The sequence below is a fragment of the Neopelma chrysocephalum genome, unplaced genomic scaffold (assembly GCF_003984885.1).
Source record: "Neopelma chrysocephalum unplaced genomic scaffold, ASM398488v2 Primary Assembly neopelma1_86, whole genome shotgun sequence".
Lineage (NCBI taxonomy): Eukaryota > Metazoa > Chordata > Aves > Passeriformes > Pipridae > Neopelma > Neopelma chrysocephalum.
In genome coordinates, this window is record NW_020897748.1 from 5,973,316 (window position 1) to 5,988,049 (window position 14,734).

At 40.8% G+C, this 14,734-nt stretch overlaps 1 protein-coding gene across 3 annotated transcripts in view; it reads right to left on the reverse strand.

Annotated features, from left to right (window-relative positions):
* DPY19L4 (dpy-19 like 4) overlaps nt 1–14,442 on the reverse strand; it is a 33,916-nt gene extending 19,474 nt beyond the window's left edge. For 2 of the 3 annotated variants that reach the window (XM_027692336.1, XM_027692334.1), the window contains exons 1-11: nt 14,304–14,442; nt 10,556–10,663; nt 9,474–9,598; nt 8,642–8,732; nt 7,129–7,250; nt 6,159–6,304; nt 4,242–4,365; nt 3,549–3,683; nt 2,170–2,301; nt 1,989–2,087; nt 311–384 (exon numbers count right to left, since the gene is read on the reverse strand). In XM_027692336.1, coding sequence (XP_027548137.1) covers nt 311–384; nt 1,989–2,087; nt 2,170–2,301; nt 3,549–3,683; nt 4,242–4,365; nt 6,159–6,304; nt 7,129–7,250; nt 8,642–8,732; nt 9,474–9,598; nt 10,556–10,663; nt 14,304–14,442 — 1,295 coding nt within the window. The remainder of the gene's footprint in view (nt 1–310; nt 385–1,988; nt 2,088–2,169; nt 2,302–3,548; nt 3,684–4,241; nt 4,366–6,158; nt 6,305–7,128; nt 7,251–8,641; nt 8,733–9,473; nt 9,599–10,555; nt 10,664–14,303) is intronic. The other variant, XM_027692335.1, reaches the window with a different exon arrangement.
* Between the last annotated feature and the right edge of the window lie 292 nt (nt 14,443–14,734).

The window sequence follows — 14,734 nt, forward strand, 5'->3', positions numbered from 1 at the left end:
GCTATTACTGCCACCTTTACGCTATTATCTTTGCTTTCAAGTCTAGAAACAGTAGACAGGCTACAGAAAGTTTTCACTCTTCAACATCACAAGAGAAGAAAAATCCACGAAATGCTTTCACCCCAAGGCATGAAAAATAGTGAGGTGCCTTGGAATCTCAAAATCCTAAGTGAATTCTGTATATTTTTAAATTCAACATTAACACTGTTTCCCTAGCTCTTCTGTGAAATTGTCACAAGACACTGAAATTTTACATTTCTCAGAGCAGCCTCAGAAGTTTGGATATCTTGGGAGGTGTAAAAAAACTTACTTAGTTGTGTTTAATCCAAGTTTTACTTCAATGAACTTCAGCAAATGCTCATTTTCTTTATGAGGAACACACATCTGAAAATTAATTTAGCAGAGAAAAATCATGTGAAATGCTAGAAGCAGCTTTCACATAGTCATTCAGATCATAAAATGTCAGGAAACAATAAACTATTCAAGATTTAGCTAAAACTAACAAAGTGGATTAAGTGTGACAATTAAGAATCACAGAATTAATTAGGTTGGAAAAGACCTCTGAGATCATCGAGTCCGACCTCTGACCAAACACCACCCTGTCAACTAGACCATGGCACTAAGTGCAACATCCAGTCTTTCCTTAAACAGCTCCAGGGACGGTGATTCCACCACCTCCCTGGGCAGCCCATTACAATGCCCAACCACTCTTTCTGCGAAGAACTTTTTCCTAATATTCAACCTAAACCTCCCCTGGTGCATCTTAAGACTGTGTCCCCTTGTCCTACTGCTGGCTGCCTGGGAGAAGAGACCGACCACCACCTGGCTACAGCCTCCTTTCAGGTAGTTGTAGAGAGTAATAAGGTCTCCCCTGAGCCTCCTCTTCTCCAAGCTGAACAACCCCAGCTCCCTCAGCCATTTCTCATAGGACTAGGTACTGGTATAGTATTGTAAATCTTCACTTCACTAAATCTATCTTTAGGGTTTCCTTCAGAATATTCTCTTCATTTTGTTCATGTACCCCAACAGGAGGGCCAGTGAAAAGCTGACAATAAGTTGGCCAAAGACTACTGAGCAGTGTAAAAAGGATCATGAAAAACAGACATAGACTTACTCCCAAGGAAGCCAAAGAGTGCTGCGCTTGGCTCCACTGGAAAATAGGACTGCAGCTTAGCAAAAGTTATGAGCATTTGTAATTTTCACAGATATTGTCTGAGCAGCCTAAAGTTCTGCAACTTAACTTGTAATGGTAATTTAACTCGTAGTTTTCAAGGTTAGGTTTTATTTTCCTGGAGGTACAGCAAGGCTAATCAATCTGACTGGCCCAAGAAAACAATCATATTTGAGCATTCTTTCAAACTTTTTAGGGTTCACTAGTTTATTTACTTTTAAGTCAATACTGTTAATTAATACAGCCAAGGTGAGTTTGAAACATAGAGGAAAAGCACAATAAAATATGTAAAAGACTAGAGCCAGCATGAGGGAATTGCTAATTAAAATATAAGACCAGGCTAAAATCCTATCGTGCTAACTCAACTCCTAGCTGACCCCTACACAGTGAAAGTCTCTGTTCCCATGTTCTACTTGAAATTTAATTGAAAATTATTATCCACCCTGAGACTACTCACACTTGTTCCTCGCACTTGTGCCTCCATGCACAAGAATATTGTTTTAATATTTAGACCAGTTCATCCAAGTTATAACAAAACCCATATACATAAAAAAGATAAAGTGTGATTTAAAGAGTATTTCCATACTATGTTTCAATCCAAAAGACCAAAACCCCAACAAAAGACAGCTGTTTGAGTTGCTAAAGTTTTTATATAGATACAAAATTACTTCATTTTCAGTACTCCTATTTGCTATGAATTAAGCTACGAACTATCATATCAATATAAGAAACATTTCACAAGATTTTTTCAAGATACTTCTGCAACTTTCCATTTAGATCCTGACAATTAAAATCACTTTTTACAGAGGAATCTTACCTTTAATAAGAAGTTTAGTGTCACTGCTACTGTAAGTACCAAATAAATGTACATTACTTTCAGCAATCTTGACATAAATGTACCTTTTTTCATATTCATCTGCAAAAATATTTTAAGAATGCTGTATCATTTGGAGTTCAGTTTAAATTTTCAAACTACACCCAGAGGAGGGTCTAGTTACCTGAAGGCATTTAGAGAGCATTAAAGCTGCTATGAAACTGAGTAATGGTGACACTAATAAGGCTGAATTTTCAAACTGCAGAAGGTACCCCAAGAAGAGAGAAAACAGGTAGATTTTGTATACTTCATGCACCTGTTGAAGAAAAGAAATAAACCACAATAAAACAAAACTATAGTGGATATACATCTTGCTTTTTAGAGCAGTAGCTCATTTCTCTGTTAATGAGGGGACTAATGGATGTTGATCCTCCAGCTCGAGTCTACAGGGTACCATTAGGCTCTGGAAACTATTTCACATCTGAACGATACTGGTCAGCCTCAGTAACTAGTGCACAATTACTTCACAAGAACTTTGTAAAAATGCCAGAAGCGGGAGTATTTTACCATGTCTCCCCATTCTGTAACACCTTGCTGTGATGCAGCATGAAGCAGCAACCACAATGCACCAGTAAGAACATACAATTTGTGTGACAGAGCTGACTACTGCAAACAGGTGCTTTCCCAGCCCTCAAAATAACTTGTTCATTAACATTCATTCAGGAATACTCAGACTGTTACTGATACTTTCTGTTATTTACTATTTGATAAGCAGATCTTATAAACCCCGTGACTTGATTCTTTAGACTTTTACAAAAACACCCATCTTCTCCCTTATATACCCTGTTTTGAACTGGAAATAGATCAAGCATTTCCCAGTGCTGAGGAACAGAAAAAAAAAAGGCAACTGAAAGAAGACGTGATGAATTAGAATTGCATGCAGCTTGATATCTAATAAAACTAGAAGGCACACGTATAAAAGAGCATATATACCTGTTGCATTTTATTCTGCAACAGGCAGAATTAAAATGCCTTATTGTTGCAACATTTCTAAGAACCATTTTGCAGACTAAATTCAAATACCTTCTAGTATTGAAAAATCAATTGGCCTTCAGCATCTGTCTAGTCTATTTATTGTCTAAATCAGTGCAGCGTGGGCCATTCAGGGTGAAAATGAGCCCTTTAACTCCACAGAGCCAACAGAGCACCTTTTTGGTCTGCCCCACCCTGCCATGATTAGGGGAAAGTAAGGAAGAGGCAGCCAGGCCAAAACGGAGTATCATTCATCACTCTTTTAGATCTCCAAGGATGTTTCACGTCTCAGAAGCTTTGTTTAGCTTCTGACCCTTTTGTTAGGAAAGCTGTCCCAAAACAAGTAGTCCAAAAGAGACTCAGTTTAAAGCTATCTTATTTTTCTGATGACATGCGCTTCAGCTGGGCCCAGGCTGCAAGACACTCGTCCCTCAGTCTGTGCCCTCTGGAGTCCTGAGCAGTTTGTATGACAGGCACTTCGGAGGCTGCGTATAAGTCCCCAACTATCAGTGGGCTGAAAAGTTCCAATACCTTCTCTGTCTGTGCCAGGGAAAAGCTGTCTAGCAGGAAAAGAGAAATAGCCTGTACAAACAGGAGATAATGACTGTATTCCCACATCATCATGAAGGTGTATGTTGAAGCATTCACCAAAAGATAACAAAACTTCTAGGAAAAAAAAAAGAAAAACAAGAAAAAGCATTAATTTTGAACCTATGTATCTCCTAGGAGGTCATTAAAACATTAACTATGGAAATTAATTATTATTTTAGAAAATAATTAAAATACTGACTTTAAATGTATTTAACGTGTTCTCGGAAGAAATTAATTACTGAAACATTCAAAAACATTTAAAGCCAACCAGAAGAAACATCATTCACAGAGAGACAGGGTAATGAAGTAAACCCCATCTTCTCCAAGCAACAATAAAAGCAACAAAACAGTTTACACAGTGAAAAAAATTCTGCATCAATTTATTTAAAAAAGGATAGCACATAGCTCATTACCACATTGTTCTCTCCGAACCCTCATGGGGGCATAGCAGGGCAGGGCACAAGTCACTTAGCAAAAACTGCACATGCCTAGGCGAAATCCAAGTGACTGTTTTGAAAAGAACAAACAAAACATCTACTGTTTTCTGCCTAGAAAGGCAACAGTGGCAAGGGTAACTACCCTAGAGCACAGTTCTACCAGCAACTCTTTGCTAAGAAATTAATTTTGCTTTACCTCAGCAGAACAATTTAGGTTTTTTTTTAAATAGCCTGTGAGAGCTGCTACTTGACATGCAAAGTACGGCAAAGCCCAATTTTCCCTTGATGGTATGGAGTAATCAATTCTTGTTGTATCTGTCCTAAAATAAAGTACAGAAAAACAAAATTATTAAAATATTTATGGAGCAAAGATATCAAGGAAAGCCTAAACGTCACTTCTAGCCATCAGAGTGGCCTTGTAAGCAAACTTTCCCCAGTTTTGGCATGAAGTAACACTGACACAATTTCACTGCAGATACAGGTCACACGTTTAATAACAGCACGGAAGGCCCAACCTTTACTCATCTATTCAGCAGGTCTCCTTATTAGGTGGCATTTATAGGACTGGAGCCAAAAAGCATCTGCCTCCAGCCTTTTCTGACCTGCCTCAACACTTCAAGTGGGATGTGTCACACACTGCTTCTGCCAACCTGCATAGGGACAACCGAGGAGTGCTAAATGCTCTTATGTCCCCAGGCAGGGAACCGCTGCCCTGGCAGCAGCTTTTCACATTACAGTGAAAATCAGCTCACAGCTGAGAGAAAATATTCCTTTCAGTTCTCATACAGTATGTTTTAAACAAGTGATTCAGGTGGTTGAGCACAATGTACCTAGAACACAAACTGGTGTTCCCTCATAGCAGCAGCAGATATTTTGTCTACAGGGAAAATTCTGCCCAGCAAAACAAGAGATTAAAGACGGATGGGGAGCATGCAGGGTTTTCCCATGGAATGACTCGACAGTAACCACATAATTAGAGGTGTAGGTGAAAGTTTTAAAAAGTGCTAAAGTGACTTAGAAGCACAAGTAACGGTTTCAAAAGTGATCAAAGGTATCAGTTTCAGAGGTACATAGTCTTCTTTGTGTCTACTATGCCTTTAAAAAGAGGCCTTAAGCTCCTTTATCATTTAGATATTTGAAAGCATCGCCTTTCATTTTTTCCTCTGAAGCCTCTTACAGAGGTGTATTTGGAGCTTTTCTAACTACCAGATTTTTCACTTTGTTAACATTGTTTAATCTTCTTTGCAGTTGAAAAAATTACAGATTTATTCACCATTTTTCCTACTTTCCACTGTTTACACAAGCGTAATGAACACTATTCTTAGCTACTAATCACAGATTTGGTCATGATGACTTCACACTCCTTGAAGATGCTTCCCAACAGTTCAACTTTAAAGATATATCTACAACATTTTGCTCCTCCTTAGTTCTTTTATTTCAAGTGCTCTCAAGTTCACAGAAAGCCCCAGAGCTACTTGGCGAACAAACCAGGAGCCTGAATATAGGTTCTCATTGCCCAAATGAGGCTCCCTATTATTGTGGTGCTTCATAAGGGGAAGGGACATTTTCTTCCAAGTGAATTGTTTTAAAATAAAAAAATCTTGAGATCAAGATCATCTAAGAAGATTCCACTTTACAGAAAAATCCACTACAAAAATAATATTAAAAAAATCAAATATTATTTGCAAGAAAAATGCACTTGGATCATTTCCTTCTAAGCAATAGGACAACCGTCACAACATTTAGAACTGGCTAGAGAGAGCAATTCTGTTTACAGCTGTTTTGGACATTTGTTTTTGTTCTTCACCAGCAAAAAACCAAAACCTTCTGGGGAATGTTTTTGAAAAATGAAATTGTGTGTGCGTACTCCTGTATTCACACACATACATAGAGTCAGTTCAACCGGCAGCGTGGATGGTTTGGACAACAGGGGGCCTTTCCATTAATAAAATCATCATGAGAACCAATGAATCTCTCAAAAACATTTTGTATTCAGCATAAGATCCTGCTCTCACAGTGAGAACACAAAGCTTAATAGAAAGCATTTCAATCCACTCTAATATTTGAAAATGCCTTATTGACAAACTAGATTGTATAAAGATGTTTTTCTTACCTGTTAATAATGAACCATGCTACAGTCAGCATTCCTGCCAGCCAAGTCCCACTCATAACCCAACTGGTTACAAACAATGCAGTCACATAAATTCCCTGCAGTCCAAAAACTATACCAATGTAGAAATACACTGGTTCAATAACTTCCTGAAATTACAAATAAAAACGAAGAGACATAGTGGCAACTGAGCTGAAGCTGGAAATTATTACTATTTACTATTTGTTACTGCTAACAGTGTGCTAGGTGCTTTACAAACAGGTAAGAGACGTCTCCTAGAAAAGTATTGGGCATGCTTATATTTGGGGCTCAGGAAGAACAAAGCAGTGTGAAATAAGCGCACCCCTCAGGACTCAGCTTGCTACTGCCATGAGTTTTGTATTTGCTTTAGCATGAACATTGTAGTTGTCAGATTTAATAAATCTATACTGCAGTGGGATATAAAGTTCACAGGACTACTGAAAGAAGTTATGTGGAGGAGGAACTTGGAGAAGTAAAGATGGGGCAAAAATGGTTCCAAAATAAATCAATAATAAAAAAAGAAAGATAAATGAGGGAGGACACAAGTATGCAGCAGAAGCAGAACAAAGCCCGAGCAGAGCAGAAATTGACAAAAGGTTTATCTACAGAAGTGTTTTTCCCTAGGAGAATGGGCAGACAGGTACCACTATGACAGACTTCTGTACTCCAAAGGAGCTAACTTTCCTGTTTTTAATGGATAGCACAGACATTCCCCACATTTCTAAGCACTCTGCAGAAGCAAAGAATAACAGATAAGTTTAATGCACACAAACCCCCAAAATCCTGTGCCAGAGACTAATCAGAATTGAGGAGAACCTGGACGTGGGTGAGAGGCTTAGCTCAGCTCATTCCACAAAAAATGCACGTGTTCATTGTATGCAGCATAGAAAGTCTCTCTCACACACAGACACAACCATAATGAAAACACAGAAAGTAGGAGAAATGCACATACTTCGCTACCAGATGCTTGATATAAAACACTGGCAATCAACTCTGGGTACAAAGTCATTTGCTGGACTGCATTTATTGTCTTCAGTGATACTGTCTTATTGTTGTGTGTCAACTCATAAACACCTATAGACAAAAAAAATATTATTCTTAGAATCACTTACTATTGCTGTTCTTAAAGGAGGTCAAAGTGTATTCAAACATAGGGGGGAACAGACTTGATGATTAAAGCTACTAACTGATTCACCACACCTAATTTTAAAGGAAGGAGAAATTTCTGTGTCAGATGCCATTCCACCCTACCGATCTAGCAACCACCTGAAGCAGAGTCTTTCAGTAATGTACTGATGCAGTCCTGGAACTACCTACTTACAGATCACCTTCACAGGAGGTTCTTAAGACATGAGACAGATGTAACAGGGATGAGCAGGATGTATTAAACCCGTCTTCAGAAGGAGGTCAGGTATAATGGCCTCATCATCCTTTTCAGCCCCCATTTCTGAGGCTTCTAAGAATCATTTATTGAACACAATATGTCTTCCTATGGGGTTGAGATGAAATTGAAGCTGGCATACTTGAAGGATACATCATTCTAAAATGTTATATTTAAAGAAAAGACTTGTCAATACTTAGGACAATAGAGGGAAGATGAAAAACAATCCAAATCACAGTGTGGGGGAGAACAAAAGCCTCAAAACCAATGCAACAGCCAAACCAGACAACTGTTTCCATCTCTGAGCATATCTTGGTGTGTGGGCTGCAGTTGGGTCTCTGTAGGCCAAACCAGGTCTTGCAGGACTTATAACTGAGTGAGATAGGGCTGTTCACTCACTCTTCTCTCCTGAGCTCTTGCCTTTTCCCCATGCCAGGCCAGGTGCACTTCTGAACTCATGGAGCTAGCAAGTGTTCCTCCTTCTTTTCATTGTGTTAGTTTTCTGCTTGTTTAGGGACCTAGGGTCAGTGAGCTCCAGAGCCAGTGCAGGATAACGAGTAGGAATGCAAAGGAAGGAGAGATCATTGCCACCTGGTCTGTTCTCCTTCCTGTCCCCTCACTCAGCCCTCATCAGCATCTATTCATCATAGCTGACAAGAGTAAAAACTTCTGGCAGAGACGGGATGGACCAGATCAGCTTGTGACAGAAACGGTTCCATGTTCTGACAGAGGATGGAAAACAGTACTTTTCACCCCCCATTCCAAAACTCAACATAAATTATGTTTGCATGGCACAAAATCCACCATGTAGCATGGACAAACGCAGTGATAACTTTGATACAGGACAGTATGAGAACAATACTAACCCTGTGCTAGAGTACTGATTAAAGGCAATCTGCTGGAATAGTTAAATACTGTTTTTTAAAAGGCACTGAAAAGTTAGGACAGCATGTGGCTTTTAATTAATCTGACCAATACACCTATATAAGAGCGTAAAATCAGTCCCCCCAGCCTGCAGGAGTTTTTTACTGTCTCCAAAAGGAACAGGACTTTTCAAAGTTAATAAAACAAATGAGTTTTGTACCTCTTTCAAAAGAAGGAGCCTTTAGCAGTTCTTTATAGAATGAGTAATAAATGGCACTGTCACCCTGAAATGTAATTTCTCGTTCAAGTTCCTAGAAAAAAAAAAATATTCACCTCCTGGAATCTCTTCCCAGAGAAGACTATATATTTTCAGATATACTGGTTTTGTAATACAGCACATGGTTATGACTCCACTGTACATCTTCAAAGTACTCCACAAAACATTAATCTTCACAGCACTTCTGTCAGGTATATATTGCTCTCTATAACTTAGCAAACATGCTCGGAATCAGAGCAACTCAAATCCACATTGTAAGTTAGCACTAAATCCACAGGATCCTTTCATATTCAAAAACCTGAATTTCATTCAACTTTCCATACTTCACTAAATAACACAGTTCTTAAAAAAGACAAAACCCAAAAAAACCAACAAAAACCCCCAAATCAAAAAACAAACACAAAAAACCCCCCAAACCAACGACCAAAAAAATAAAAAAAGCCCTATACATATTCCTATTGCTTAGCTTTCGCAGTCTCAGTAGGCTTCAGTTATTTCTCCAAATTTTAGAAAGATATTTCAATGATAAATGGTGGCATGGAAAAATGTACAAAAGCATGACAAGCCAAAACTAATGTTACCAGGAGAAATACTTTAACAAAAAAAAGAAAGAAAGAAGATAAAAATAAAAAAAGAAGAAGAAACTATATCAAAGACAGGCCTCAGTAGAAGGACATGGGATTCTGCAAGCAAGTAGTTCCAACCTGACAGGGACCAGCTTTGATTTCAAGGACACAATCTGGCTTTTGTTTCAGTAGTTTAACTTTATCTTTACCTGCCTGCTGGAAAACCAGAACTTCCGTTCGTGATATGTTGAGAGGTACACAGCATACATCATTCCACTGGTCACTGCCGCCAGACAGCCAAAGAAAAGTTTTGCAAAACGCTGGATTAACATATCTGAAAAGGGACAGTGAGAAAGCTAAAAGAGTCCAGAGGATTTAGAAACAAACAGTATGTCCTACACATGACTCTCATTTCTGAACAGTAACTGAACTTACTGGAATCAGAATTAACACATCAGCAGCAGCACAGATACATCGAAAACTAGTATGTTATTCCTGTCCTGCAGAGCTTTCTTTCCCAGTTGTTACCATTGCTTCACAGGACCCTCAGATAAAATACTCACATACTACACTGCAAATTTTCTCTCCATTTCAGTAAGCTTTGTTTTCAAATGAATTCCAAGAAGGAAAAGCATCTTTCAAATAAACAGAGCAAACTCTAGATTCCACCCAAAACACCACAACCTTCTTAAAGACATTAACAGACAGAGGTGGCAATACCATATCTAACCATTCCTGAGACGCTCAATTTTCCATTCTGTTTTTAAATAAAAGAAAAAGGAACTAATCTGAATTTTACCAAACTCACTCAACAGGCATCTACTTCACCTGTAGCTCCCTTTCAACATAGAAGTTTTTGGTAGTTTGGTGAGCACTTGCCTAAAATTATACTTGGTTTTAGTTCTGTTTCTTGAAAAGCTGTAAGGACTTTTTGTCTTCTTGTTTCTGTACCATTACTTCATGCCTCTCAGCTTCCCAACCAAAAGATCATTCCAGGAGCAATAAATATATTTATTTGTATTCAAATAGTAACAACAGTAACATTGTTAACTCCTCTCCTTCTCCCCCCGGCCCCCAGCCTGAAACAGTCCAAGACTACCATTTCACTCCACAATACATACAATGTCATTATTAAAGAATTCTAATGTGCATGCCTGTTTTCTCTTGAAACATTCAAAAACCTAATTCAAAATAAGTCTGTTATAAATTACCGTGCTACAAATATCTTCCCATAAAATGTAAATGAGTAATGAAAAAAAATCAAAAGTCTACTAAAAATTCTGTAGCTTACATTTTGGCGATCTTCCCAGCTTTGAGTTTTCTTTGTTTCTCTGCTCTGGAGCCATTTTGTCAGATTCTGAGCAGTTTTGTTTCTTTCTCTGTCGCAGGTCTGCTGCCCCTGAAGACATTTTTTTTTAAGTTACTGCAACACAATACCTAAAATCGCACTCTGAGAAATCCACGCAGCAGCAGATAGCAGCCAGTTATTGCTATTGATTCAATCCCAAGGAAGATATATTTGACAAAGACTCAAAGTGTGTCATATGCTCAACTAAAATAACAATATCACCATATAGAAATCAATTCCTATGTTATTCCTTAGAAAAAACAATAGTATTCTCTTGAGGTCATACTCTGGGGTTACCCAGAACCCAAACTGGAAGCTAACTGGTTTATTTCATGATTAATGTATTACACAAATGAAGGAAATCAGTAGTTTAGATAAGCTGATGCAGACACTGGGAGACACTGAGCAATTTCATTCTACTCTCATTCTGGTTTTACACAGCTATAGCAGTGTACAAGGCACACTACTGTAATACAAAAATTGCTCTACTCCACTGCTTTTAAATTGAGCTGCCTATTACTCATAAGGCAAAAGTTTTTTTAAGTAAATATAACATCACTTTTTTCCTGCTTTTGGATCTACTGGAACTAAGTAGATTTATGAACATTTAGTCTAACATATAATTAAAAAGCCCAGCCTGCTCATCTATATAGATCACATCACAAGATCAAGAGCTTCCTCAGCTTCTGTTAAGTTTTCTGTAAACAGCAGCAGTCTGAAGCTCTGATCCACTTATTTTACAGTCTAAAAGCTAATGAGGCTAATTCAGAGTGCAAGTCTACATACAACAGACTCATTGCAAAAAGTATTTTAAAATTATTGTATTAAAGATATCCCACAATATTTATGTCATTTTGGAAGGGTTGAAAAGGTTTAACTGTAACTCATGCTCTAGAACTTCCAGTTCTCCCATTTGACCCACTGTACAACATTGCTTGAAATTTTGTAGCCACCAATTTCTTCTGGACTTAAAGCAGCTCTTTCATAAAGCCATCCAACTTCAAATTTGAAGTGTCAACCTTCACATCCCACAACAAAGCTTTTTATTACTCTGGCTGTATATTATTTCAAGTCTTAATTCAGCCTAATTTTACTCCCAACTATTAGATTTAAAAATTAGAAACTAGAGATAGAAATATAAATTATTAAAGCAATGTCTGCCTGTATCAGGGTGCCTGTGTGTAAACAGAGCAATTTATAAATTATTCTGAGCAAATCAAGACCTCGATGATAACATTTTTCATGCAATGAACAAAAAATGTCTACCTTATTAAACAAGACAAGAACTGGAATGATTTTAAACAAAACAAGGTTTAGGGTGTTCAGTATCACATTTATCATTATGCCAATCCAAAATCAAATGTACACCAGTATCACTTCATGTCGTGTATAAATGTATATATATATGACAAACACCAAGTGCCCTGCAATTAAAAATTGCTTGTACAATACAAAATAAAACAGGGTGAGGGGAAAACCCTGGATCACCAGAATGGGCAGATAAGTGCTTGGAAGGACAACTGACTGCCCTTGTCATTCTAGTTATGACCAAAGCAACAGCTCTGAGAACACTGAGGAAAATGCATTTCTTCCGCTTTTCAGGCAGAGAAGTGAGCCATAGTAGAAGTGTAACACACTTATAAAGCCTAGAGTTAGCAGCAGTAATAGAAAATTCCTAAAAAAGAACAATTTAAAATCCCAATTTTGAAACAACTGCATCTCAGTCAGCAAATGATTTTCACTTCTGTTTTGAACGACGGCCAACAAATCCCCTCCACAAAGCAATAACACAGAAAGAGCCAAGTATGTTACTTCTGTTTTATCTGCAGCTGCCTCAAACAAGAAAAATTTTGTTTTCACTTCTATGAATACCTTAAATGGGATGAAATGAAAGTCAAACAAGGTGACAAATAAAAATTATCTAGAATTTTGAACTGATGGCACAACCTCTAGTAACCCTCTATCCAGCATGCAATTTTTCATCTGAGATTGCTTTCCAGTTCCCTGTAAGTTCAAAGTGTATTTTTTTTCAACTCTTGTTCAGACATTTTTTATGTATCTATTGCCGAAAAGCATAACTCATTGCTCCTGAATGCCACGATATTCATCTAGAATAACATTGGAATTTTTCACCTGAAAATTGAGCACCGTCTGCAATTCTTTTCCTCTCACCTAAAGAAGGATAAGATAGAGCTGGGAAAAATTCAGAGAAGGGCCATGAGGATGATCTAAGTTGGGCAATGGCTCCCATACAAGGAACAAGGAAAGAAGTTGAGGATGCCTCAGTCTGGAAAAGAGGATGACCAACAGAAACATGCCAGATGTCTACAAGCCAGTGAAGTGCACCAACAGGCTGAATAGAGAGCAGTGATTCACCTTCTTTTCTAATACAAGAAGTTCTCAAATAAACCCAGTGAGTCAGGCTAAAAGGAACCAGCTCATTGCACATCACTTTCAGGTACACCACTCCTACTCAAATAATGTTCTGTAAACCAACAGCTTATACAGATCTAAGAGAAGACTGACACATTTGCAGAGGACAAACAACCGAAGACTACTAAACACGCAGAAACCACATCCAGCTCAGAAAGTACCCGAGCTGAGAACAGCTGGGTCACTGGAATATGCCATGGGACAGATTCGCATATGCTTGCTTTGATCTTTCATTTCTCTGGGTGCCTGCTAACAGTTATGTTTCTGCTGATTTCCACAAGAAAACTAAATGTCATCTCCTAGTCCCCACAAAGAGCATTAGGACAGAAGAGACCTCGAGAAAAATACTTGTGTGGAGGCTAAAAGTGAAACAGAATTACAGAATATCCTGAGGTGGAAAGGACCCACAAGGATCATCAAGTCCAGCTTCTGACCCTGCACAAGACAGCCCCAAGAGTCACACCATGTGCCTGAGAGTATTGTTCAAATACTTCTTGAACTGTGGCAGCCTTGGTGCTGTGGATTCCCTGGGGAGACTGTTCCAGTGCCCAACCACCTTCTAGGTGAAGGACCTTTTTCTAATATCCAACCTAAACCTCCCCTGACACAATTTCAGGCCCTTCCCTCAGGTCCTGTCACTGGTCACCACAGAGAAGAGATCAGTGCCTGCCCCTCCTCTTCCCCGCACGAGGAAGTTGTAACAGCAATGAGGTCTCTCTTCAGTCTCCTCCAGCTGAACAGACCAAGCGACCTCAGTTGCTCTTCATACAGCTTCCCCTCGAGGCCCTTCACCACCTTCATAGCCTTCCTTTGGACGCTCTCTAATGGCTTAACGAAACGACAGAGGATACTAAAACATACGGAAGGATGCCAAAGAAAAAGCATACTCACGGAGGCATCCACGGAGCCCACAGATGCTGCCCCGGGAGTTCTGCCCAGAGGCAACACCGGGCGAGGGAGGAGAAAGATCTCCCGAGTTCCTGGGCTCCCACCGGCCCGGCCTCATCCCGCCTGGGGCTGCGAACCACGGGCTGCCGTGGGCTGGGATGGGCCCCGAGGGGCCGCCGGGGCGGGCTGGGCCCGGGAGGCCGCCTGTGCCCTGCAGCCCAGTGTTCCTCCCCCGTGAGCGGCCGGCCCAGCACGGACCCGGCACGGACGCGAGGGGCGGACACACCGCCGGCCTGGGCCAGCGGCCTCGGCCCGGCCCCGACCGCCCTCCGCCCGGCCCGGCTCCGCGGCCTGAGGAGCCGCCCCTCACCTTCCTCCATCGCCGGCCCGCGGCTGCCGCCCGCCGCCAGGTCCCCCCGCTGCTCTCCGCGGGGCGACGCCTCCGCCCCGCCCGTGCCGCCGCCGCCGCCCGCCTCCCGCCGCCCGCGGGGGCGGGAGCGCTCCCGCATCCCCCGGCGAGCGGAGCGGAGCGGCCCCGCGCTTCCTCCCGCCGCCGGAACTGCGGCAGCGGAGCCAGGGCCACGGCCGGAGCGGGGCGGCGGCGCACAGGGGCACGGCGGGCACAGGGGCGGGGTCGGGGCTGCCCTGGGGGGCTTCCGCGGTCACCTCACGAGCACCGCCTCGCAGCCTCGAAAAGGCGCATCCCACGGGCACCGCGGCGCAGGGCCCCGCCGTCCCCGCCGGCCAGCCCGGCTCCAGAGGGACCGTGGCCCTTCAGAGGGGCCGCGGGTCCCAAGTTAG